The following is a 26,995-nucleotide window of genomic DNA, read 5'->3' on the forward strand; positions in this document are numbered from 1 at the left end:
CACTTTTGGACTTGATGTTAATGGTCTGAATGGAAAAAATACTTTTCTTCAAAACTTTCTTCTGAAAAATATTGAGAAATCACTTTTCAGCAATCTTGAAATGTTTTCACAGAAGTTGTTAAAACTACTGAAACATCTATATTTAGAAGTGTATGTTTTTGGCAAAATCATCCTTTTCATGAAAGACCAATTAGACAAAAAATGTCTGGACCCTTCTACTGATCTGTATTTCTTTTCAAAATTAGCGTAATAAGAGCTAGATATATTTTCATTCCCCTTCTCTCTGAATGTTACAGAAGATCTAATCTCTTCAAAAATGGAGGAAGGAGAGAAGCTTCATCTCTATGCCAAAATCTTATTAGCTGCTCATGTGTCTAATGGCTTCCTGTGTCCTTCAGGTGTCCCAATTAGCAACTGTTGCTTCTCTAGTTGCCTAAATTATCCTGACAGTTCTCAAGCTATAGTATGTGTCTGGTATAAAAATACACATTGTAAACTTGGTAATAAAGCAAAAACAATGTATTATCCCGACAAAAACCTGTAAGAGAGTGCAAATTGGACTGTAATAATGTGCTATTAATATCTCCAGGCTTTGAATGTATCACTGGGCTTCTGGCTAGTCATCTCAGTGCATTGCAGCTCTAAGGGGCCTTGGTGGGGAAATCAGGTGTGGTTTGCTGCCCAGAGTGATGCTTTGTTCATAATCTTTCTTCTTGTTAGTGTTGTGTTTCCGGCATGCTTTTAGCCTTTGTTACTAGAGAAAGACGATTTCCCACACAGCAGACCATATCAGTAACACTAGCAGACACATAACATACACTGTGTTTATGACTGTTTACACGATCACAGAAACCACCTGACCCAAGGATATGTTTTACATCACGTTTTACTGTCTTGCGTGCCGCCTGTCCCCACCACTTCTGCAATGTCTGTTTCTTTGCTTGTGGTTTTGGGAACCACTCCCAGCCATCAGTGTGTGGGAACCCACCCAAAATCAGGCCAGGGAACTGATTCAGCTTAAAAATAAGGCTGAGGCAACCACACGCTGGAAGTGAGGGCTGCCCGCGCTCCCGCACACCCCTCTGCTCACTCTGCCTTCGGCTCCTCCCTGCCCAATGCTGAGACTTGCACAACAGGGTGGTGAGAGAGTAAAAAGTGATGGGTTTTAGCTGGCCCAATTCTCTGAACAGAGTTGGTGGGTTTTGGTTAGACCAGTTCCCTGTACACACTCATTGCGCACTCACGTGAGTGGCACATCAGGCCACAGCAGCCCAGAGGAGAATGGCTCAGTTCAGACCTATCCACTGGTGCTTCCTTTTCTCTAATATTCACTGAAATTATAACCTAAGTCCTTCCTAAAGTTTAAGCAGAGAGTTAACGGTCAGGATGCATTTCCATGTATGTTGGCAGTAACACTGGTGTAAGGAATTCCCACCCCCCCCTCGCCCAGTGTTCACCTCGTCTCCCCCGGCCCAGCCAGCTCCCCCAGAGCCCTTCACGCCTCCTTTTGGCTCACCTCGGAGAAGCACCCCAGTCAGTGGGTTGGGTGTGCAGGCAGGCATGAATGGCACAGATTCTTGTGCAAGTGCTGGGGGTTAACAGAGTAACTCTGCGTACTATCAAGGTGTGAAAATACGTCCTTGGACTCTGTAGCCTGGTTCTCTTTTGCATCTTTCTGGAGAGCTAGAAAAGTGTTGTCCCAAAATAAAGATTTAATGGATTGCTGCCTGTACCAAGGCTTATGTTTCCTACCAATGGGAGTTTTAGGCAAGAGAGAGAGGGAGAAAACTAACTTCTGTCCAATCATTGCTATGATGCTCTCATATTGAGATTTGTTGAACATTAAGAGCATTAAATAGAATCACGACTGACTCGAGCTTTCGAGATATCCCCAGGCCATTCTCCTCCCCTCTATTGAAACTGTCTGTCACAATAATGGATAAGAGTAATGTTCTGCTTTATTAATCTTTTCTAAATCTCTATCTAGAATTTTTTTTTTTTTTTTTTTTACCCCCGAAAATGATTTCAGCAGCTTTATCAATTTGGAGATTCCCATTTTGGTGCTTTGGAATAGCCTCAGAAGCAATTGATTGTTAAAGAAGATGGTTACAACTGAAAAATAAACAGTCACTCCGGCTGAAAGTATTCACCGATTTCACTGGAGCCAGAATTTCGCTGTTGATGAAGACAATCTGGAATATCCCAACAAAAATATAATGCAACATAAAGCAGCCTTTATTTATTCATTTATTGGCTACATAAAATTTGTTTCAAAGTGGTTCTGTAACTTGGAATGGCTAGTGCACTAACGGAATTGCTTTTTTTCTGTCTAAATCTTAACTTCCTGGTGAGAGTAATGTATCTACATACCACATATATCTCTGTACATTTCTTTTATGGCCTTAACATCAACAATCAAAGAGTTAACACCTGCTGACCTGAACAGATTTAGCAGGATTAGGAGTAAAAGAGAACCTGCAGACACTGAAAACTCCTATATACTTTTATTAAGAAAAATTTCTTTAAAATATGAAACCCTTATACACAGCTAAGCAATATTCCCACTTTGAAATATTTATATTACAAAATCATTTAAAACAGATATTTGATAAAGCAGTTGCACATACAGCAATATTTCATATACTGAAAGTAAATAAAAGGTTTTTTGTAGCCCTCCATCAGATTTAGTGTTACAAAGTAATTTCTTTGCTTTTTTTTCTGACTTTATACTTTTCTCTACCCTATACATAAATAGATATTTATGGATAGACTTATGTCTCTCTAGAAAGGAAAAAAAATTCTCTTTGCTGAGGTTAATGAAAGGGTTATGATGTGCTTTATGAGTATGGGACCATCACAATATTAATTAACTGCTGATAACATCAGTTTGGGGTACCTCATGTGTTTGTAACTTCGTGGAGCAGTTATTTCTATTTTGTTGAATAATTCTTTGCTAAGATACTGATATTTTAAAGTATGTGTTGGAGAGATGCTTGTTCTTAATTACCCTTCTCTTTATCCATGTAATTCTCAAACAATTCTTCATTTGGATCAGTAGCTTACCTACTTTTTCTGCCTTCTGCAGGACAAAAACTGCTTGCAGTGTCAATTAGATATCTAATTGTCTCGAGCAATGCTGGAGAATTACTGAAATACTTGACGAAAATGAGAGAGAAGATAACTGTTCCTTAGGGATCATTGCATTTGCTACATGTTTTAGAATAACACATAGTGCAAATGACATTTTATTTGCATTTTTTCCCTTAGTCTATACTGAGGGGTAATAACTTGAATTATCAGTCAGTGCTAAATGTTGCAAAATAATGGTGAGATGGATCAGCTCTGATCAGGCTCACAATCAGGATAATACAGCAGAGGCCTAAATGGTGTATAGTACATGGCAAAAAAAAAAAATAAAAGCCTGCTAGCATCTAGTCTGCTCTCTGCTGTTTGGTTGCCCTACTCCTTGTTTTGTAGGTTAGAGGACCTGACTCTGTGAATCATTTAGGAAAAGTAAGGTAAATCAACAGAAGGCATACAGTCAATACTTGTTAACTAAAATATTACATTGAGGTGGCTGTATTAATTCAGGAGTAAAATGGCTACATCCCTTGTAATTCAATCCACCTACATGATTAAAATTTTGAAATAAAGTGGATATAAAAGGACCAGGAGCTGATCAAAATTGTAAAACAAACTAAAGTGCAATGGGCAAACAGATAGGCAGGAGAGAGAAATATTGAATGGGGGCAATGGGAGAGAGGAATCAAGACAGTGACCATGCAGAGACTTCATCCATCAACCCTAACCTGAATGAACGCTGGATGTTGGACCTGGCAAATGCAGAAGTCAATGTAAAAATGAATGTCAAAGAAAGAGACTAAAGGGTTGAAATGGGCAGTCAAGAAATGGGGTAAGTTATCAGATGAATAACTGAGCCACTCCATGGTTTAAGACTATAATTTGAGATTAGAGTGAACGAATGACAATGACATAAAATGTAAAGTATGCTTAGGGAAATAGGAATACTAAAAATCATATTTGCATAGTCCTAAAAGAATCTGTTAGAAATATTTATAACAACACTGCAATGCAAATTATTCAACACTTGGTCTGGTTCACACTGAGGGGGAAAAGCCAGATAGGATCTGATGAAATGCTATCTTTTTCAACAGTAACTCAAGCGTGGATTTTTAAAAAGCAGAAGATCCAAATAATTTATATCCAAAATTGGCCAAGGAACTGTCCAAACCACTATTTTGTATTTAGAAATACTTGGAAAGTTGCAGAAGATAGAAATAAATTTCCTGGCATGCCAGTTTTTAGAAAGGGCAAATGAAATAACCCCGATAATTATAAAGCAGTCACCTTGATGTTAGTTCTGGGCAAAACTGATTTTCAAGCTTGATGTAGAAATTGATTAATAGTGAATTTTGGAGTAAGAATTAATGCTTACTAACATGAGTTTACAAAAAATACACTCCATCAAGCTAAACTTAAATCTTTTTTTTAAAGTGAAATTAAACCTCCATAAGAAACTTACTTGAAACCATGCAACACTTCGGTTGACAACAGGACCATCCATCATTTATCTTAATCCAAAATCAACAACTAAACATGTACATGACATGCAGTCTACTCTCAAATGCCCTAGCAGACTGAGTTATTGCGATACTCACACTGTCATAGACGTAGGACAGGGTGACGGATCACCATGTCAGCACTGAGTTATGCTGTATTAAGTCATCTTGCTGAGTTAGGTAAGTCTCAAGAGTCCAAAAAAATGTTTTCTTTATGTCCAAGCTCTACCTCGACAAGCTTCAGGGAGAAGCTGTAGCTTCTGGACGCAGCGCCACACGGCCTGGAGCAAGGTAGGGCGAGAGTCACCACTTAACACTGTCATTGCAAACTACTGCATTGCCACTGACTGCCATCCACCTACCCAGCCAGTAAGTGTCAAAATACATCTTTTTCCATGGAACATGCAAGCAGTAGAACATACTAGGGTAATACCTTTGTTCTATTGTAAAGAAGTTCCTAACAAAGCTGATTGTGAAAATATTTACTTCCATTTTTCATTTACTTAATTTCAGTCTTTTTTTTATGATTGTATTATTTGAAACCAATATTCTAGAGAACAAAGTTAAAAATCATTCAAGCAGGGAAAATTAAATCACCATCGCTCATATTTTAAAATTCAGTATTTGCAATAAATTGTTTGGAAACAATGAACAGCTCTTTTACTCCTTGAAGAAATTATTAGTCAATTCATATTCAGAAAACTGTTAGTTGTAAATATCTTTTCCTTTCATGATCTGACAGATTCTCAATTCTTCACAAAGCTGAACCCTCCCCTGTATCTGTCAGTTGCTAGTGACCATTAATTGTCACCCCAGAGGTTTGGGGATTTTGTTTATTTGTTTGTTCTTAACCAAGCTAGGTTGAACATATTAGTGAACATTTTAACATATCAGTGAAATATTTGCAGGCAAAACAAAATTGATCATATTAAATAGCTATTGAGTTTGTACAAATTCCATATTTAAATAGGATATGAGGATAGGTAAGATGTGATAGGGCAGGATAGAGGATATGTTAGGATATGAGTTTAGTATTTTAAATACGGGGGGGGGGGGAAGCTTTGCACAGGTAAGTATCCAATTTTGTGTGTGTGCTCCATATTTAAGCTACATCCATAAGCAATGTGCCACCTAAAATCACTGGATGTAGTTACAGTATTTATATTCTCAGCAGCAGGTATCTCAGGAGTCTGATTTTTTTTGATGAAATTAAAGATGATTGTGTGCTTTCAGAAGCCAATGTCTTTCAGAGATCACAAGCTGAATATTCAAAAACTGAAGAACTTGAAATTTTTATTGCATCTGAAAATCTTGAGCAAGCAGTTATGAACATCACATATTTATTTATCTAAACTTGTGTTTGCTGTGAGTACTGAATCGTTCAGATTTCCAACCTGTCTTTTGTAAAAGAAACATTTTTGAGTTGAATATTCCTGAAGTAGATTATTATTAGAGAACAGCACTGACTAGAGAGAAGGATTAAATGGTGAGAGCTAACACAGAGTACTGATCTGTGAAGATAATTAACTGAAAGGAAATCTCGGAATAATATTTGTCTTTTCTACAATGCCTTTAATTTGAAAATTAAAAAGCATGCTACAAAGATCTTGCCCTCACTGGGCTGCAGTTGCTTCCTGGAGGCTCCTTTGAGAGAGGCTGTTCAGCTGTTTGGTTTGTCCTCGGAGCTGTTCTGTCAGTCCTAGTCTTTTACTTCACCAGTGGAAGTCCTGTGCAAATCAGTGCACCATTATCAAGAAGCAAATTAAAAAACAAACATTGCACAGGTATGAACTTTACTTTCTCATTTAAACCACTAAACCAGTGCAATCCAGAATTGTGGATGCTCTTTATACTGAAAAGAAACAAGCCTGGAACATGAGTGGTTTTACACGCTGCACTATGCAGCATTGGAGAACTAGGGAGAAACATGTATTATTTTATGAACCTTTGGGGGAAAAAAAAAAAAAGAAATGGAGGCTTCTCACAGGTGATGAATCTCATTGTAGAATGAGTTTAAGCCAGATCCCTAACCTTCCTATAGCGCTTTTCCTTTTTTTATTTTTTATTTTTTCCCCCCTTGGTGGTGTTTCCTTTCTGAAGAATGTATGTAGCAGGGCACAACAAAAGAATTTGCTTCTCTGGCCTTTTGAGATGAATTACATTTAAATCCAGTTCATCCAGTATCTGGGGGATCGTTAGCTTGTGTGCTGCTTCCCTTTAACCAGTTCTTTGCTGTTTTGACTTCATGATTCACCATCACTGTGTGTACATGAAAAAGAAAAAAACACCTGTGTCATGCTGTTTGGTCACTTGTCTCTCAATAAGAAAAAATATTCCATACTGTCCTTTCAGTTTGCAGGAAGGTGGTACCAGAAAACAAATGTGCCAGCCATGCAGTGCATGAAATGAACCCAGCTGTGGTGCTAGATACTGTGAGCAAGGGCTGCTTCGATTTCTCTGTTGTCTAAAGAGACAGGGCAGTGCAAGCTTTCTCCTGTTCCCAGGCAAGGACTGAGAAATCAAATGCCCCTCCTCCCCCACTTTAGGATAGTTTTTTACATGTCTAATTTTTATATTAAACCTAGCCTCATAACAGCTGAATTTTCTTTTTGTCCCTCTGGTTTCTGCCTAAACAGTTTGCTCCCTGGCACTTTCTTAATGATCTGTTTTGTTCACCCCAACATTAAAAATGCGACATTTTTATCAGCTGGTTAGATGTCAGTCCACATTGACAGCATGGTAGAGTCCTCCCCTGGACTTGCACTCTTTCCTCAGGGCCACAGCTGGTATCTCCATAACATGGAGCAGGACAGCCCTTGGATTCAGGCTGAGCGGGTGGGTCCCCCTCCGGTTACTGCAATGCTGGGGTGGAATGATGGCTGTGACGCATGACATATCCATATCCATATCCATATCCATAAAAAGGCCATATCCAGCCCCAATCCAGCTCCCTCCTGGTGCTGTCTGTTGCCGAACCATGTGAGGGAGTGACATGCCCCGATTCCTAGCTTCCCTTATCTTGGCTGTCTTTGCCCACAAAGACAGAGGCAAAGATACACCCAAAGCAACCTGCCCTTGAAACCCTGTTAGCTGGAGTTAGCAGGGTACCACAGTCACAGCTATACACAGGCTGTTTACAAGACTTTTGCTCCAACACATCCTGGCTGTGTTTCATTACAAAATATACAAGTACAAAGAGCTGAGCCATAAAACGTCACCTTCTGCACTTAAGCTCTACCAAGGAAGAGGCCTTTTGCACAAAGGAAACAACATAACATTTTAAACACTGAAAAAAAGAAGTTAAAAATATTTGGGGTAAGGGGCTGCAAGCAATATAGGATTGTGATAAGACTAGAGCTGCTGTATGTTGTAACCCAGCATTGCACAAAAAGAAAAACATGCAGAATTATTGTTAGAGCTCCGTTTATAGCTTGTTGTAAAAACTATACAATGGAAAAAAACTGAGTATGGAGATTTTTGCTTTACTTTTTCAACTTAAAAAGAAATCCTTAGACTTTAAATTAGAAAACTGTACTAATTAAGATTTCTAAGGCTATATAGTTTCAAAGCCACTATTGAAGTTTAAAGGGTCAGTCATAATATTTTGCATATTTTTTTAAGTACCTTGCTGAGCTGAGACATAGGCTGGGAAGGAAGTGTTTTTTTCTGTTCCAGTTTCTTCCCTACCCAGAACGTCCCTCCATAAGAAAGAGTTACCCTTTTTTGGATGGGAAGAGTGGGAGGGTGCCAAGTTGCACCCAAAGAAAACCAAACATCCTCAGCGGGTGAGATAAAGAGGGGTGGGTTTGCTTCATTGTATTAATCAGTGCAAAGACTGATGCTGGAAAGTGGACAGGCTGCGCCTCTGCTTGCGAAGGTAGCGAAGGTACCCCAGGCAGAGATTCATCTCACTCCCACCGGGGCACCACACATGCCTCAGCCCTCGCCTGCCTCCACTGCGCCCAGCTCCTCCCCATGCGGGCTTGCACTGAACCCCAAACCCGGCAAAGCTAGTGAGATTTCTTGGTTCTCTCCGCTGTAATGGAAGCAGGATTTTAGCACTAGGTTTCAAAGGCAAGATGTATCCCTTAATACATAACTCAGTGGGTTGTGCATGCAGGCGAACTACATCAACAGAAGAGCCAGGACTGTTGTGTCTTGCTTATTGTGCCCAAATCTATGACCTTCATGTTCATTAGTAAGAATTTTTGCTATAATAATAACTTTGTTTCACTTCAATATCTTTCACATTTCTTGCTCGAAAGAGCTGCTGAAGCAGATCTATTTATTTATATGCAGTTCTCTTTTGGGCATTATTTATTCAGCTAAGACATTTTTGTCAGAAAAAAAATACATCTTGGTCTGATAAGGTTCAATCACAAAATGAATGGGAACTAATTTTTTGTTTACCAGGAAATCCCACAATTTCAAATACTTTTTCCCTCAGAAATGAAGCACATTTCAAAATTTCATGCAAAATGAAATTTGAAAAAGTAGTTTTGAGTCGAGGAGAACACTTAACTTACTTAGAAATATTTCAACGCTGACCTGTTCTTGTCTTTAATGTCTTTTTAAAACGTATATTAAAAAGTCACTTACTCTGAAAAGTAGTTTTGCAACAAAATTCATTCTGAAAAGGTCAAAACGTCATTATTGAAATGCTTTGTGTGAGATGTTTTCAAAATGATATTTTATCAAAATCAGTTGATAGTTCAAAACATTTGAATTTTGATTAACCCTCCTCAGCATTTTGTATGAAGAAGGAAAATAACACCCCCAAAAAAGTGTTTAATAAGGTAAATGTTTCCTATGTTGAGACATCATCAATAACATCTAAAAAGGAATTAACGTAATTTGAGAATAAATTTTCCCAAACAAAGCGATCTTCCAGAATCTGAAATTGAACCCAATAATCTTGCACTTTGTATTTAAACAACATCTTTTTTCTGAACAGCTCTGACTGTTTTAAAGATAAATCCCATCTCTTTATTTGTGTTTTTTTGCCTTCCTACACCTTAAAGACATAAATATTTTTAAACTTTGGTCCTAAAGTACTGGTTATAAGAATGTACGCTTAAATCTTCACTCAGACTGAAGCACACATACTGGAATGGAGCTGCTTTTTGAATCAAGGCTTAAGCCTCACTATTGTGCTTTGAAGTGTCAATATCCCTGTTTTACAGGTGGGGAACCTGAAGTAGCAGGTAGCCCAAAGATGCCTTTTGCCAGTCAGGAATAGAAACCATGCCTCTTGACTTACATTAATGTAATTCAAGCACAAGAGCACTCTAGCAAGGACAATATTTAAAAAGACAACTCAGGCTGGTAGGTCATGTGATTTTTCTGAAAATGAGTGTTTAAGTTCTGGAAAGCAAACATAATGCTGAGGATGCTGTTGTACCTAAAAAGACCGTTATAGTATAACTTATATCTGCTGGTGTTAACATATGGCTCAAGAACACTTTGACTTGGACTCCTTATTACAGCAAGCAGTGCAGTTGGCAAATACATTTTTAGAGAAATATTTTGCAGTTACCTGTCCGTATCAATTTTCCCCTTGTGAGTTATCATTTAGAGGCTGGAAGGGAAAACCAGAACGGCTTGTGAATGTGGCATCTTTTCACAGTGTCTCAGTGTAAAATTATTGGGCCTGCTTGCATCTGGACCACTGGAGTCTAAGCTTTTGTTTAAAAAAGAAGGATTTCTCTTTTAACAGTCATAAAGGGAAGCCTTTTAAATACCAATAGTTGCAATGCAGCTGCCGTATTCTGAAGCTATCCTGAAACAACAGCTTTAGAGAAACTGAGTTGTAAACTCTCCGGCAATGATGATTTAATGTCAGCACTATTTCATTCCTGAGCAAGGAAAGTCAAAAAAGAGGGGACAGGATATTACAGAGGTCTGCAGTGGCGAGTGCAGCTCTGTCAGAGGGGTGCTTTGGTGGCAGGGCTGAGCTGGCTTAACATTTGGCTGCCACTGGAAGCCCCCGTTCCTGCTCCCTCCATCCCTGCCAGGCCATCCCCTGGTGCCTCGCTCTGCACCGTCTCCCTCAGGTACCACTGCTCACATCCTTGGCTGCTTGCATCCCCTGCATCTACTGCATGAAGGATTTTCCTCGCGAGCAGCATGGTTTCATTGTTTGTTATTGTAATATAGCACAGAGAAGAGTTGCTTTACCCATCCCTGAAACGCAGCTTCACCATGACTGCATGGGTAGCAGTGACATGCAGCCCCTTGCTGCCAGCTGAAACCCTAGACTCAGTTTGAATTAGCAAAAGTTGGAGTTCGTGCAGAATTCTGAGGTCCTGGCCAAAATCCTGAAGAAACCATCTGGAAAGTTTTAAAGTTTACAAGCTCTTGGGACTCTGCTTTTGCATTCAACCAGCGTGCCCTCCCTGGGATCTCCATGTGGGACCATGAGTTAGTGCCAGCTCCTAGGGAGCACTGCACTGGGGCTGCCAGGAGAATCCTTTGGGTTTCTCCTAGGGTCAGTCAAAACACTGTGCAGCAGGTCAAAACCCCAGCTGAAACATCTGGCAGTGGTTCTCAGGGACATATAGGCACCTCATGGCATAGGGGAACTGGGTGCTTTCCTTCACGTTGGCCCTTGTTGGTGACAAGTGCCAAGAAAGCTAATCTGAATGCTTGTATTAACACCTCAGGAAACTGTGATTAAAATCTGATCAGTTAGTGAAACTCCATCTGTGCCATCTGGTTGTCTGTCTCACACAGGTTTACAACTGCAAGATTATTTATGGGTGCAATTTACAGGCAGCGACTGGTGTAAAAATAAAAGCGTCAAATCATTTGTTTGAGTTGAAATCAAAGTCCTTACATATAAAACCTTTAAAATTTAAATAGACCAAAAAATCAGTCTGTTTTATAATTATATACATAAAATTTGGAATGACATAGACCATATTTCTTCAAATACTGTAGTGAATTAAAAGTACCTTGGGTTGGCAATTGATTCTTTTTCTTCTTCTCTTACAGTAGGCAGACATTCACATTCAGCTAAAAAAGGATAAGAAACAAGAATATAGTTACTCTCAGCAATTCTTCTATATTTATTTCAAAATTGCATCAACTTTTTGGTGCAGTTATTATAGAATTTAAAAGTGCAGCATGTTTTTCTACATCCTTACATCTGTAATATCTGCTTACTCCATGTAGCATAAATGCTATGTGTTTTAAAGCCTCCTGTCCTTTGATACGCGTTGTGGTAATTTTTTTTATTATATATATTTCAGTTGCTTGTGTACACACATACAAATGAGCTACTTTGAGGACTGTTTACCATAAACTACAATGAGGAGGAGTATTTGTTAATCTTCCACTGTTTATGGTTGCACCTACACTTTCACAGCACTAGTCCAGCCAGGAATTTGGGCTGCAGTTTAGGGAACAGTACTGAAAAAACATTATGTAAAATGTTCACTCCCTTTTCTCCACAGAATTTTTAACATCGTTTTGCAGCACTCTTTCCCCATGTACTGTATTTAATGCCTTTATTTCACTACTGTTGCTTAGCACATGTTTTCTGCTAGTGCTTACAGACTGAGAAGGTCAAAACCCCATCATGTGGAGCACTGTGCTAATGTAAAGAAATGGTCCAAAGAGTTTTATATCCTGAAAAAAAAATGTCTCTAGGAGGTCAGGCAAATGAGCCGTGTGGATGTAAGGCAAGGGACCAGGAATGAAAAAAATACCAGGATTTCAGCACTTCTTAGCCAATGAAGAGCTGTTAGCACAACTTTCCATGTATCATTTCAACATCAGGTCTCATTTAAATAGCGCCTTACAGAAGACCTTCATTTTTTGAGGAGAGCCATGAAGGAGGATGTAAGGCCTTTAAAGATTTTTGACTGGGAGATTTCAGCTTGGAGAAACATGGGGAAAAAATATAAGCTGCTTAAAAGAGAAGTAGCTAAGAGGAAGCTGATGCTGCTGGTGGTGGTAGTTACGGTGGGTGCCAATTGCTCCATGGGCTAATGGACCTGAGAGAGAGGCTGTAGATGGCGAAGGGTGCTGGCAGTGAGGAGCAGCTTGTGTTTGATGATGGAGAGGTGGCAAGGGAGGGGAAGGACACAAAGAGGGGAGGGATGTAGTCGTAGTGACAAGCTTGGAAGAGGATCCTGGCAGCAGTTTTAAGTAAACAGCATTCTGACCTATGAGTAACAGCTGTTTCTTCTACAATAGCACAATATGGAGCACATAACTGTAGAAACTCTGAAGGCTGACAGGACTACATGCTTCAAATAAACTGCTATTTAGCATTAAAAAAAGTATTTAAAACTATAAATACTGTTCACAACTATACTTGTGTTTAATAAAAGCTTCTACTGGAAACTCAAAACATTTATGATACTCCATCATATGTTAAAAATAAGCTCCCACACAAACTAAAATACTTCTCTGAAAAATTCTACCCCTGACATTTGGGCTGCTATTTTAGTAGCAGGGAGTCAAGAACACAACTAAAAATGTTTTAGGAAAATCAGTGACACAAATATGAAATGCCTTGCATTGATTTTCTATTCATGGTATCTACCTCAGCTAGAAAGAGAGGGATGATGGAGTAGAGGGGTTACCATGTACCATTTTTGTTCATGCTGTTCATCCATTTATCAAGCTCTTCCATTTCTATCTCCATAACAGAGGGTGTGTCTTCTTCAAAAATAGGACTTGAGAGAAGGGGGGGGAAAAAAAAGGCATTACACAAAATGCTTAATTCAATAAAACTATAATGTTGTAATTTTGTATGAGACTTGCTCTTCCAAGACACAGGTCTTCCAGGACTGTGTTTCTGGAAAGTTGTCCTGGTCTAGTAAGCTGAAAATATGTCAGCCCAAGGGGTAAGACTGAAATGGCTGCAAACAGGTCGGCTGTGCGCTGTCGGTCAGCGTGACATGGGCTTGGTGCAACATCACATGCAGAGCTGTTCAGGGACTCGGACAGTATAGTTTGGGGATATCTGTGGGCACAGGACCAGTGTGACTATTCAAGAATTGTCCCTACTGTAAATAGAAAACTGAAAAACAAAATAGTTAATCTCAGCCCTACTGGAACATACAGCTAAAGTCCTATTGCTCCAAGGATAAAAGCACAGGGCCTAAAGTTTCATCTGAACTATGACTGACATTGGCAGCTACTTAAAAGGGAAAGGTCATAACTATAGTAACTCTGTATTTATTTTAATGTATCCATTTACTCTTCCCTTTACTGATCATTCCTAGACCTAAACAGTAAAAAAAATATTTTTAGCAGAAACACACCTTTTTTTCCCCATGAACCCATTTTAATAACTTCCATCACTCATTAGCAAGATGGAGCTCAATAAAAGGTAATGATAAAAATTATCGCTCAGATGAGAACCATGCAGCTTTCAACTTGTTTTTCCAGCAGCTCAAGAATCACTTCCATGGCAGCTGGGAGATCTTGTCTGTCTCATGTAAGAGTGAGAAGACAAACTTGAAAAACAGGGGAGTAAGACACAGAGCTTATTCTGGATAGTAGAAATATATGATGGGACTGGGAACTGATCTCTTTTGCTCATGGTATACCTATATCTTATAGTGTCTCAACAGTGGCAGAGCCAGGGATGCCTACAGCAGGCAGGGGAGGTGTTACGGGTGGTGAGTCCTTGTACGACAGCTCTCACCTTGGCTAATGTTAACTCCTGTACTCTTGTTCTGGTCTTATGCCTCCTCTGGTTGCTAAATAATGAAATCACATTTCAGTCAACTTTTCCAGATCTGCCCTATAGTCCCTTTAGCAGCCTCTAGAGATAGTTACTGGAATAACTGCAAATGGTAGGAGTGTTTAGAGTATGGTTAAATTAAACCAGATAATAAAGGAGTTAAAATTATGATGTCCTGTTAGAGCAAAAGAATCAGAAAAATGAGTAATATCCATAAACTTTACCTCTTTACATTTTCGCTTCCCAGCTCATCTGGAAAAGAAAAAAGTTGGTGTTCATAGTTACACTGTGTATATATAGGGTCTGTATTACAGGAAAATCTTGAATAGGGTCACTTAAGACACATTCCATTTTTGAAAAGCATAATAGTTAACTTTTAGATGAAAGGCAGAACATCTCAACCTGTTTATAATTTTCAGAGAAGCCCAAAGCCCATTACTCTTAATCTTTAACACACTAAAAGAAGCTTGTTACTAGCTTAGCCTTGCTGGGAGTGAACAGACTGTTAGCACCACAGTGGGCGTGAAACTACAGACACATAGTTCCCTGAGCAAAACAGATGTAATGAGAAAAGTGCCATTCTGAGAAGGAACCACTGCTGCAGAAATTGTTTACTGGAAACATCAGGACATTTTGCTGCAGACTACATGCAGTCAATCTGTCTTTGGATGGAGACTGTGGGAGCCTCTCATGGAGAGAAGAAGTGGGGAGGCTTGCATGGCAGCTTAAATCTCAGTTAGGTAAATGATGCTGAACTAGCCGGATGCAAAAAGGGATATGAAGCTAGTTATGACCCTCAGACGAAGTAAAGATGGTAAACAAGCAGAGTAACAGCCATTATTCAGGCTACTAACTTCCCTTCCAGGGATTCTTGAAGTGATCGAAAAGCCTCAGCTCTCAAAAAAGAATAAAGAACTACATATAGTATCCACATTGTACACCATCTTAAATCAGCTAATTTTTAATTCAGTGCAGCTGATTGGGTGCTGAAGCCTCCCACTGGCTCCAGCATACTCCCTTGCTGCAGAGCCATCCCACAGCCACAGAGCCGTGTGGCACCCCGTGAGGATGCCCAAAATGCTGGCTCCAAGCAGTAAGTACAGGGCAAGAGATGCCCAGCATTGTGCTTCTGCAAAAGCATACCTGCATTTCATGCCATCCAGAAACAGGCAGGCAACTAGATGTCTGTCTGTGAACTGAGCACTTGCTAAGAGTGTGACCCCGTGATAAGTCAGGTGCATTCTCAAAATGCCCTGAAAAATGGGATCAAAATGTATGTTAAATATGTTGCTGTCTTCAGGCTGACATACTTAAAATGACATTCATGTTCTGTAAAGACACTGGTATGACCATTTCGGGAGTTCGCTTACCAACTGCGTATTTTTAATATGACACCTTATTTCGGTTTCTGTTGCTTAATACTTCAGACTTATGGATTTCTTTGTTAACAGAGTATACGTTGCTTCCTGAAATATTGCTCTTCCTATTGCAGCACACAGTCAGTGTGATCATGTGATTCCTAAGTTATTTTCTTTGATCTTCACTAGTGGATTCATAGCTGCTAACACCCTACAGGATCCCTCTAAAAATGTCCCTTAAAATGGTTTTGCTTGTTCTTATTTTATTGAAGCTTCAAGCAGTTTTACCCTGTGGATGGTACAGGCAATAGAAGCATTAAATTCACCTTGCATGAAGTTATTAACCATAAAGACAGAATAACTATGTATAGTCACACAGTTGCACCTTCACTCCATTATCAGAAGGAGCCAGAGCTTGCTGCTGCAGCTCCCATGGGTGTACAAAGTGAGCAGGAGGTGCCAAAAAGCAGAACTAGCTCACACCTAAAGGAGAACTAAGTATGCAGAAACCACTCACCAGGGGTAACAGATTCTTTTCTATATATGAAACGTAAAAATAAAACCAGAGAAATATATCCTAAATGTGGCATTCCAGTCCCTGAAATAACTTTTTATTCATGTCAAGTGTGTTCTAAAAATATCCTTCTGATGTGTGAGAAGATAGATTTTACCTTGTTTAGTCTTTTTCCTTTTATGATGTATTACAAAAAATGTGATCAGCAAAATCAGCAGGACCAGCAGCACGACGGGGACAACATATATCACGATAGACTGTTCTGCTGTTTCTAGGCTGTCATTATTGCTCATAGCATTCAATTCAGTACTTGTACTTTTTGTTTCAAAGCTGCTCTCAGAAGCTCTTGTAGCAACACGTTCACTGTCATCCACAGTCGTAGAATATGTGGTAGGCATAGCAGGAGGAGGTGTTACTGTAATGGTGGATAACACTGGTGATCCATCTCCTGAACCAGCAGTTTCATTCTCAAAGCCTGCCAAACATATAAGGGCAACTTAACATTTTCTGTTTTATACTGATATTCTCATTGAGTTAAAGCATACAGCTCTAATATTTACCTTTCATTTGGCTCATTTAATGAAAAAAAAGCCAGCAAACGCACACACTCACATCTGAAGTCTTGGGCACTAGATGTATAATTAGATTGCATATTTTCAGCTGACTTTTACTGGGACACATCAGCATGTGTGGTCTGTTTGCATGCAGCTGTCTTGCACAAACATATGTTTTTCCTGCAGGTTCACATACGGTCTTGCTCTCACTGTAAAAGTCTTCTGCTTATTTGTCAACCATACCATCTTGCTGCACTCCTCAGGCTCAGCACTTATGGCCTCAACCTCTCCCATCGCCCTCCTTTTCCCAGGACCATTCACAGAGACCTTCATCCCAGCTTCACCAATTCCTCCAGCTCACTGATTTCTCAGTTTCTGTGCCTTTCTCAAATTTGTTAAATTCACTTAACTGCATGGCAAATAAAGAACATGTCTGGTGAAGGGAACTGTAAAGCCTGTAGAAGCTGCTGACTCTCATTTCTGCATGGACTAGAACAGGTAATAACACAGAGACTTTATTGCATACAAATGCAGTAACTGCTCCTCTGTTCAATACTACAGGCTGGGTAAAGGAGCATGGGGTAAAGACACAGTGCTGGCTATTTTTCATGAATGTTCAGGTGGGTTTTTGAATCTTGATTTGGGTTTTGGTTTGATTTAGCGTATGTTTGGCAAGGAAAGTGGCTAAAATTGGCTACATTGGTCATAGCAAAATTAATTTTTTTGAGCCATTTTTAAGAGATGTTATTGCTAATCGTCATGGAGTTTAAAGCCTAATGTTAGTACAGCGAATTCTGGCCTGATACTATATTCCATACTGATGCCAAATTTCCTGTTGTTGCCAAGGGTGCAGGGATCAGTCCTTAGATAAATTACACCAGTATGCTTCCAAATGCAAAATCTCCAATAATTTTCTTAGCATGAAATTAACTGATGACTTTTTGTGTTATCTGTCCATTCAGATACAGTGCTGGCACGGTACAGCTCTCGTTTTATGGAATAAAGCAGGACAGGCTTTCATGACTTTTGCAATGACAAGATTCTCACTGTTCTTGTAAAGTGCTGGGCAGCCATAGTTTCCACTAGAGTTAGCAAGAGCTTACGGTTTTCAGCACCTCATCGCTGGCATTTCAAATCTCACAGGACTGGAACCAGAAGTACTTAGCATTTTAAATGCTTTTGTAAACACATTAATCTTCATAATGGCCCTAAGAGATGAGCAGTTATCATCTCCATTTACAAATGAGAAATCAGAAGGACAGGAAGCTGTCCTTCGCAGGGACACAAAGCAAGAGAGAAAAACTGGGATTAGAGCGCTATCTCATGCTTAATCCGCTCTGCAGCATCTCTTCTCCTGTCAGATTTTTCTTGAAAAGAAGATGAGTATCTCATGAGACTGTATTCCAGGAAACCCAATTTCAAATGAAAAAAATGACTTGAGTGTGGCAGCAATGATTTATCTAGATTTTTATGCCACACATCACTCAGGCACCTGATCATTTCACCCTTTCCTTGAAACTAGAAAAGGATTTTAATGCTTAATGAATAATGCTTAATACTTTAATAAAGTATTTGAATATTACAAAGATCACCAGTCTCTTTCACTGCAATACAACAATCAAAATGTTAATTCTTCAATAGCAAAGCACTTTATACCAACGGCCTTTAATTATGTCACTTCTCCACTTGGTACTTCAGTCAAGAGCAAAGCAAGATCTCTGTCTCCTGTGCAGGCAATGACCCCTTGCATGTGTGCTCTTTGACCCATGCCCCTGATATGGTGGCTCTCGTTAATCCTATCAAGAATGAAGGGAGGGACATCTCCTCTCCATTATTATTTTTGGCCACTTGATTTCTCTTTCCAGAGATAGTTTATAGTCCCCAGAGTTTGCAGTAACTCTATTTATATTGTCGTTTCATAAAGCAGCAAGATATCAATATAAATGACCACACAGTAGATTCCTGCATGATTAACCATACTGCTGGCAGAGCAGACAAACCATCTCAGTGTCACAGAACCATTTCTATGACCTTGTTTCATTTTCCTCCTCTAACCTGTCATCTGCCTCATTTGATATATCGATAAGGACAAGCCCATTGTTAAAAATAGTACAAGTGGGAAAAGGTGTGGGGAAAATAGCTTATTTTTCATTTACTGTTAGAGCTAAAATGAATTTTTCAAATGTCTAAAACATGATGTGACTTTAAAGCAAAAGCAATAGTCACGTCTCATTAACTGCAGCACTAAACTTTCAGTTGGAGTATTTGCTGTGTTTGATTTCCAAGAGAGCCTTCTTCAATATCTGTTACTTTTTATTTGCCTGTTTTTGAGCTATAAAGCAGATTTCAAATCATTTGTCTCTGTGTGAAGGAGAATTACCCTTTCTACTCTCTAGACAAAAAAAATGGCAAATCACAGACAGTGACCTTGTTACCACATATTTTTGTCCACTTTGCATAGTTCCAGGGACAAAACAGCATCTTTTATTTGAACACAATTTTCTCTTAAAAGATCTTTTCTTTCAGAGAATTAAATAGTCTCTCAGCAGAAGGGCAGCCAATTGCGCAATGTGCTAGCGAGGATATTGCTCTTAAGTCTTGTGTTTTACATGCTGCCTTGGCACATCTCCCTTCAGCTCTTCTATCAGTTGCCTCTGAGAACCAGAGCTCAAACCTCAGACTCAGGCCTCTGGTGATGGACACCCTACCTGTCTATTAATACCAGACAGGGGCTCTTCAAGCTCTCTTCTAGTGCTTACAGATCAATGTTTTGCACGGTGATAAAACCATGACCTGTACCTGAGTGGGCTTTATGGGCTGCACCAAGAAACAATTTCTATGTTTGGCCCCACTGGCAGGGATGGGCACAGGCATGTGATATGAAAGCTGCATGTTGCAAGGTTTGGAGCATGGCAGGGGAACACCTGAAAGTCAGAGACTTTGTGGGATGCTGTTCAAGGATTTTCTCCATGCCCAGAGGGAGTCAGATTTGCTGGGGTCATTCATACCATGAATTGTCTGGTCAGCTGTGCGTGGGTTTCATTTTGCAGAGATCTAATTAGCTCCCTTCAAAAAGGAGTCTGGCCATAACGTAACATTCATTTGGGATGGAAAATCAAGGCCAATGGAGTGAAACAAGGAGGGAGTCAAATCTGATAATGTAGATACCTCCCTAACTTGCAAGAGCACATGCCCTCCATCTTGCTGAGCTCAGCCTCGTGCTTTTGGCCCCATTCTGATATCCTTACTTGGCCTTCTGTGCATGTCAGTCAAGAAGTAGGTGCTTGTATGATAACCACAATCAGTGCTTTGTCCAAACCGCTTTGTCTAAACCACAAGTGCTGGAGACTTGACCCCAACACTGCGGGGAGCTGATCGGCACACACCACAGCTTCAGCCCAACTCACACTGCCACTTTCCTTTCCATCCTCCTCCAAGCAGAAGGGAGGCATTGGCATGTGGCCACTCTCATCCTGACAGGCAGCTGGGCACAGACTGAGTGAGTAGCTGGGGCTGGAAACTAAGAAGTTTCCAGGTTTCCACCACTGATTTAGTCCTCATGGGATCAAAACCTGACCCTTTCATCACTGAGAAAGCACTTGCAGCAGCTCAAAGAAGGTTCCACCATGATTCTTATGAAAAGGCTGTTACGAAAAGGCTACATCACTGTATTCAGGTACCATGGTATAAGGTATTATTTGGTATCATCTATTTATAAAATATGCTCAAATTACTAATGGAAGTTGCCTGAATTTTGGAGGTACTTCCAAGCCTGTCTTTCAAGGGAAACAAAGGGAGTTAAGTATACTGAGCAGCTCTGCAGACTAGACTCCAAACAAGTAGATGCAAACAACATTTCTGTTGTTGCTGCATTTGTTCCTCTGATGTCTGTGTTGTAGCACTAAGAGATGGCGATATGGGTTTCTTGATGAAGTAAGCAGGCAAACAGGTTTCTGATTTTAGTTGGATGTAGAGCAAGGAGAAATAGCTTGCAGTCAGCACATTTGGTTCTGCTGTAAAATCATCAGTCAGCCTGCTGTGTTCTCATCAAATTCATGGATTGGAGTCTCTGAAGGGAATTTTTCATATTACACTATAGTTCCTACCTCCTGAAGAAAAGGGGACAGAATAGAGGAAAAGCAAGATCTAAATTAATGGCATAGTCAGAATTCTTAATTTGAAAGGGAATTTTTTGTTTCTTCAAACTTCCCTATAAGCTATAAAAATACAATGAAAAGAAGACTCAGAGGAGGGTAACAAAACACAGAAAGGTTATAATGCTGTGTATATTGGCGTAAAGTTACTATATTCTGTAGCATTCTTTTCCATATAAACATTCCTTCTGGTGACATACCCATATGGCTCCACTTTGTCTGTATGATTATTGCTACTATACCTTGACACATTCCTGTTCTGTTTCTCTCCTTGCATTTATTGTTTATCTGAGAAGAGCCATTCCTTGCAATGGTTAGGGCATGTCCAGACTGCATGTTATGGCGGGTCCCAAATATCCGCCTGATTGGAAGAGGAATCCTTAAAACCCTGGAGGCTAGCTGTCAGATATACATGCTATTCTGATGAAGTAAAACAAACATTTCAGGATAGTTAATCTGTAGGCAAGATCCTATTAAAAAGGGGTGCTTAGAAAGTGTCGTCTAGGTATAATCTGAAACAGGAAGCAAATATTTATTTCTAGACAATGCAAACAGCTTTCTTCTTACTATACTTCCTTTCAGCTTAAGTACTGTTTTAACTTCCAGTGTTGCAAATTCAGTCATGCATCTTAGAGTCAAACTGTTGACCTTTAGTTTCATTTATCACCCCTAGGACTAAAGGTTTTGCAAACCAAATTACACATGTAGTTACATCTGTTTAATCTTGTGGCCTTCCAGCTGTGCATCAGTGATACCCATGCAACCCCTTTGCATTCAGAAACTTGTGATGCAAATCTCCCAGTGCTCCTTGCTCTCAGGAGGACACTTAAATTAAAGATTTCAAAGCTCCGGAGGCTCACCAGCAATCATTAAATCTCTTGAGGGACAACAGACTGTGTTCACTGACTGAAATTTAGTATACAATCTTGCTGATGTAAGAGAGATTTCCTGAGATGCCCCTGAAAGCACAGGAATAAAACACAATAAAAGTTTGCATGTATGGATAAATTGGAGGAACAGGAGTCAATACATACAAAGAATTGATCTGAAAGAAAGGGTTTTTTTAAATTTGCTTTTTAGGGGACTGCACTGTGGAAAGAGAGGATGTAGCATATCTGCATTTCTGATTTTGCTGCTTTGCTAGAAAATTGCAACAGTCAATTCTGATGAGTTCAATTTTGGAGTTCATTACTCTAGGGGGGAACAGGTCAAAAATAGGTCCTTAGAGGCCTTTGCTTTGTATGTGACTTTACCAAAAATGCACTTCTCTGTGAATTAGAGGGTTTCTACCTGTACTCATGATACAGGCTGCTGAAAACCTGGATCTTTGATAGCAATGTTTCTGTGAACCACAGTTCAAAACGATAATACAGAGACATAGCAAAAATAAAACACTACCTGCAATGATCCTAGCTCTTCCACGTAAAGATCTTGCACATATTGCTGTTTCTCTTTCTCAAGCATTTTCTTGCTGCATAGCTCCATACATGAGAAACACTGCAGTTTCCCATCTGCTTCACAGAATACAAAGGGAGATGGCATACCCTGGGAAATGCCTATACGGCAGGAGCTTTTTGCTATAAGCTATTATAAGGGCTCTAATATTTGTTCTCAGGGGCAGCATGCTCACAGGTAGGTCTTTAGGGCTGCAGCAAGGCTGAGCAGCAAGTCTCGGCAGCAGCACAGGGTCCCGGTCACCCGGAGCAGGGATCGCTCTGCAGCTGGTAGTGGCCCTTGGTGGGCTGTTGGTGGGGGCTTTCTCCCTGCATAAACCAAGGGAAAGGAAGGAGGAAGGGAAGGGAAGGGAATGGGTAAGGCAAAAGGGAAGGGGAAGGGGACTTGCACAAACCCAGATCTCACCTCAGTGTGGAGCTGGGAGAAGGCCAGCATCCAGAGCTGAGTCCTCAGACATGCTCTTAAAGCTACCAGTGTAGAGTAATTGTAGTGTAGCTGGAAAAAAACATCTGTTAATCTTGATCTAAATGGCAAGGCTAGGATTTTACAAGGCTTCAGCATGGTTTGGGATTGGGATTTATATAGCCTTCACTCTGAGCTGCAAGATTTAACCATACTCTCATTGCCTATTTTGTAAATAGTTTCTAGACTGTATAGGTGAGACCTTCAAGAGCTTCTGCCTCACCTTCTTCAGAGGACTGCTTTAAAGGTGAGGACTGTGTTTGGGACAGGAGCAAAAACGAAAAAAGCTCCTTTAAAGGTTCTGCCATGTTGACCTGTGAGTAAAGGTAGTGAGAGAGAAGGATCCCCCCAGGAGGCTGGCCGAATTGGAGGGGCTCATAAATCACTCACATGGTGCCTGCAGGGTATATAAGCCCCTATATAAACTCTTATCCCTCCAGTTTCATTCCTCCCTTAGGCCCGAGTTAACAATTTCCCCCTTTCCACCCTTGGAATCAGAGCAAGCCCCGGCTGCGTTTTGGGGCCGGGCGCACAAGCAGGAGCTGCCCTCGGGGCCGCCTCTCTGCTCAGACGGGTGCTTTCCTCACCTTGCCCCAGCCATCCTGGCTTGCTCAGCCAAGCTCGGGGTGCTGCAGCCAGCAGAGAGCTCTTGCAGTGCAGCTGCAGCAGCAGTGGCACCGCCAGGACTTGCTCCCTCCCATGGAGGAACAGTTCCAAAAATAACTAAAATTTAAAAGCGGATCTACCAGTAAGAAGACTCTAAAGTCAGTGGGGAATAGGTTGGGGCGCCTGGTATATGAAATCAATTTGCTGCTTTGCGCAGCTGTTTAATGCCCATCGCAAAGAAGGGCAGGCAGGTCCCTGCAGCAGCCTGGGCAACAGGCACGGAGGGGTCAGGGACTAAGGCGGCTCTCCACCATGTGGAAACGGTGACGAAAGTACTCATAGTCAGTATACTGCGCAAGTGATTCCCATCAGTTCCCAAATGAATTAAGAAAGTTGCAACCTAACTAAACCGCATTTCTCATGTCTTGCCTCTCTTTCTGCTGTTCTGGGACAATTCTTGCTATCTCTAGCAAAGACTGTGTCTCTGTTTATAATGGGATTTTTTCCTCCAATCAGTTTGAGTCTGAGGTATGTTCAAAGCTTGGAATATATTTTTCTACCATGTTTGTAACACAGTAGGATTATATTTATGCAGACAAGACCGAACCATTTCATAATTCGCTTAGCTCATTCTTACAGCTAAGCAAGATTCCTGACCGTGATAAGGTCTGCAGTGTGCCTGGAGCCTGCAGCCCTGTTTTACAGTCTGGTTATAGTACTAATTTTAAGGAGAAAAAAAAATCCCTAAAGCCTTTCTAAATCTTGATAGAAGTCTAGCAATAGCTGAGAGTGACATCCTCTCTCTGCTTCACAGAGCTCTCTCACTCACTACGACAATATGATAACAAACTCTTCTAGTGCATATTGGGGCACTTCAGAAGCTATTTGTTTGACACCAAAAGGCATGTAAGTACCACCACTGGAAGGTTTTATTCAAACAGCTGCCTGTGTTGCTCAGTTACTGGTTCTATGTGCTTACTCAAAAATGCAAATGGCACAACTGATCCTCCAAAAATGGGTGAGAGCCTGTGCCACAATACCCAGGCTCCTCAGCGTTTTGCTGCATGCGGCTTTTTTACTTGCAGTTCTTCCCTTCAAAATGTATCCAAATCCACAGTGCCAAGCACTTTGTTCTGCAGCTAAGAATTCAAAATATTTGTCTCCAGAACTGGCTGTTCTTTTGTTAAGCAGGTTTCAGTTCGTTGCGACTATTGAAATACTGAGCTGGCTTTTGAATGGAAAGAGTACTCCTTCTTTAACTTTGCTATTAAATGCTGATAGTATGGCCACAGGATTAAAAATATGCAACAAATTATTAAAATCAGAACAAAAACTTCTGATGAGTCAGAATAGAAACTCCAGTTCCCTAAACACCTGCAATTTAAGAATTTTAGGATTAGATTGCTGCCGTTCCAGATTATGTCTAAGGAAAAAAGTCAAAGCTATGAAAAAGTCAAAGAGCTGAAAACAGAGACAGTAAATAAAGCTAAAAGAAGCAGAGTGCAAGTTTTCACAAATCTTCTCCTGGAGATCAGTTTTTAGGGTGTTGCCCTCCGACTCAGTGCTGTAGCTGCAGGCACAAAACACGTCTCACAGTCCTGCCTTAGAAGGTAAAAAGCACTTTATTACTTACCATTGCTGGCAGATCCTTCAGCGAGGAAGAGGACAGAAAGCACCGTGATGAAGTTCTGGCTTTGCATGTTACCTTTTCGGTGATCAGACTTGGTGTTCTCTTTTACTTTCTCCCTGGTTCACCAGAACATTTACATTTCCTGTTTCCTGCCCGAGTGTATCTGAGTTAAATTTCTTCAGGAGATGGACTCTATTTGATTGTTTGTAGGAAGTGATGTAATACGGCCTGGGCCTGTCAAGCAAGCAACGATTGCAAAAGAAAAAAAAGTTGCTCTTCAAGCACTAATTCGGCCAAAACACCTATATGCTTTTGGTGAGTGTGTTGCTAGTCTCCTCTGTTTTTCTGGACTCCTCTATTTTTTTTGACTTCTGAATTGAATACCATAATATCATCATCTAAATTCAGTGTCATGGGGACAATCATCATATAAATATCTAGGCAGGAATCTGATACAAAAGATCATTGATGTGTGTTAATGTGGAGGGCTTCATGTTGCTTTCAAGTGGGTTTGAATGGGCCGATTTCAATAATGCCCCCTGGTTTTCAAGCGCTAACTCTCCCACCAGCATGGTGGGACATTGCACGCATTACTGATCCCAAAAGGCAGCCCCCCAAGCTGGGCTGTCTCCAGCAAATGAGAGAATGACTGGTTCACTTGGCAGCCTCTACCTGAGTATCTGGGGCTGTTTTCAGATAGGGAAGAGGAAAAAAACTCGTCATTTTTTGCTTGGAGCACTTGGTTGCGTTGGAAAGTGCTTAGACATCAGTGTGCTGATGGCTGTAGATAGCAGGGTGACAGACGGGCCAGCACCACCAGGATGAGGATGTGGTGGCTGGTGCCGGGGGACCGCGGTGCTGTGGTCGAGCATTGGCAGGGGATGAGGGGTGAGCACCCCCGGGGCAGTGGGGGTGTGAGGGACTTGGTAACTCCTGTTTCTCCTATTCCCTCCTCCTGATTTTCCTTCCTTCCCTGGGTGGTCCCCAGCTGGGCTGGAGATTGCAAGACACGGGCTACACCACTTCCCCGTGCTACCACTTCCTCTGCACCCACTACTGCTTTGCTTCACTCGATAACACACTAGGTCCACACATATTGCATGGCCCCAGATGTGCATTACAGAGGGAGATGGAAGGTTTGAAAAAGTATTTTCAATCTGCTTTTTATACAGGGGTGGGCCTAGCCAGAGCTCAGAATTTGGAACTGGATTTAAATCATACCTGCCCCCAAGTTAGGGAATATTTGGCTCATAGGTTTGGTTTGTTCCACTGCAAAAATGAGTACTAGATCTAAAATTCATCCTCTGAGTCAGGGAGAGTCTGTGTCCCAGTTTGACTCTGGACCATTCCAGATTTGAGCTACTGTAAACACTTGCATAAAAGTTTTCAGTAATAAACTGAGTTAGAAGAGATGTATACATTTTACTGACTGTGTAGCAGCTTCATGGTATTTCCCCTAGACAGCAGTGGGTGTCAGAGTTTGGTTTCCAGTGAATTATCTGAAGCCGGCAATGGTGAATCTTGTGTTCAGATGGTAAAAGCTGCTGAAGTGACTAATTTTTGCTCTGCTTTTGCAGCTAATAATTTTTCTTAACACATTGCTGCTTTTATAGGTCATCAGTTACAGTTTCTTAGCCAGGGTTGCTGAGAAATAGGTCAGTGATTCATTTAATGACCAGCTCGTTAATAGATTTACAACGGTCGAATGATTCAGTTAACTAACAATTGAACTGGTTGTTTATTATTGGCAACGTACATTTATGCACTTTATAAAACAGTGAAAAAAAAGCAAAGCAAAGTTAAACATTGCAGCTACAAGAAGATAAGGAGGAACTCAGAGTTATGAAAGCACTGACAGATTAATTACATTTTTTCAGGCGGTATTATTTAATCTGATGTCATAGCCATGCGTGATAATGCTCACCATAGAGAAGTGTTAGAGGTCAGGTTTGCAAATGCTTTTAAGATTTTCCCATTCAAAA

General features: G+C 40.5%; 1 protein-coding gene across 3 annotated transcripts; it reads right to left on the reverse strand.

Annotated features, from left to right (window-relative positions):
• Positions 1–6,180: 6,180 nt before the first annotated feature.
• Positions 6,181–25,149, reverse strand: TMEM154 (transmembrane protein 154). Of its 3 annotated transcripts, XM_013951645.2 has the most exons (7): positions 25,017–25,149; positions 16,310–16,627; positions 14,505–14,532; positions 13,179–13,264; positions 11,534–11,594; positions 9,180–9,210; positions 6,181–6,839 (listed from the first exon to the last, which is right to left on the reverse strand). In XM_013951645.2, the coding sequence occupies exons 1-7, from the start codon at positions 25,081–25,083 to the stop codon at positions 6,837–6,839; spliced, it is 594 nt and encodes a 197-aa protein (XP_013807099.1). In that variant the 5' UTR covers positions 25,084–25,149; the 3' UTR covers positions 6,181–6,836. The 3 variants fall into 3 exon arrangements, with proteins under 3 accessions (XP_013807099.1, XP_067153218.1, XP_067153219.1); XM_067297117.1 differs by lacking the exon at positions 9,180–9,210 and having other exon boundaries at positions 6,181–6,307; XM_067297118.1 differs by lacking the exon at positions 9,180–9,210.
• Positions 25,150–26,995: the final 1,846 nt, after the last annotated feature.

This window comes from Apteryx mantelli, chromosome 5, assembly GCF_036417845.1.
Source record: "Apteryx mantelli isolate bAptMan1 chromosome 5, bAptMan1.hap1, whole genome shotgun sequence".
Classification (NCBI taxonomy): Eukaryota; Metazoa; Chordata; class Aves; order Apterygiformes; family Apterygidae; genus Apteryx; species Apteryx mantelli.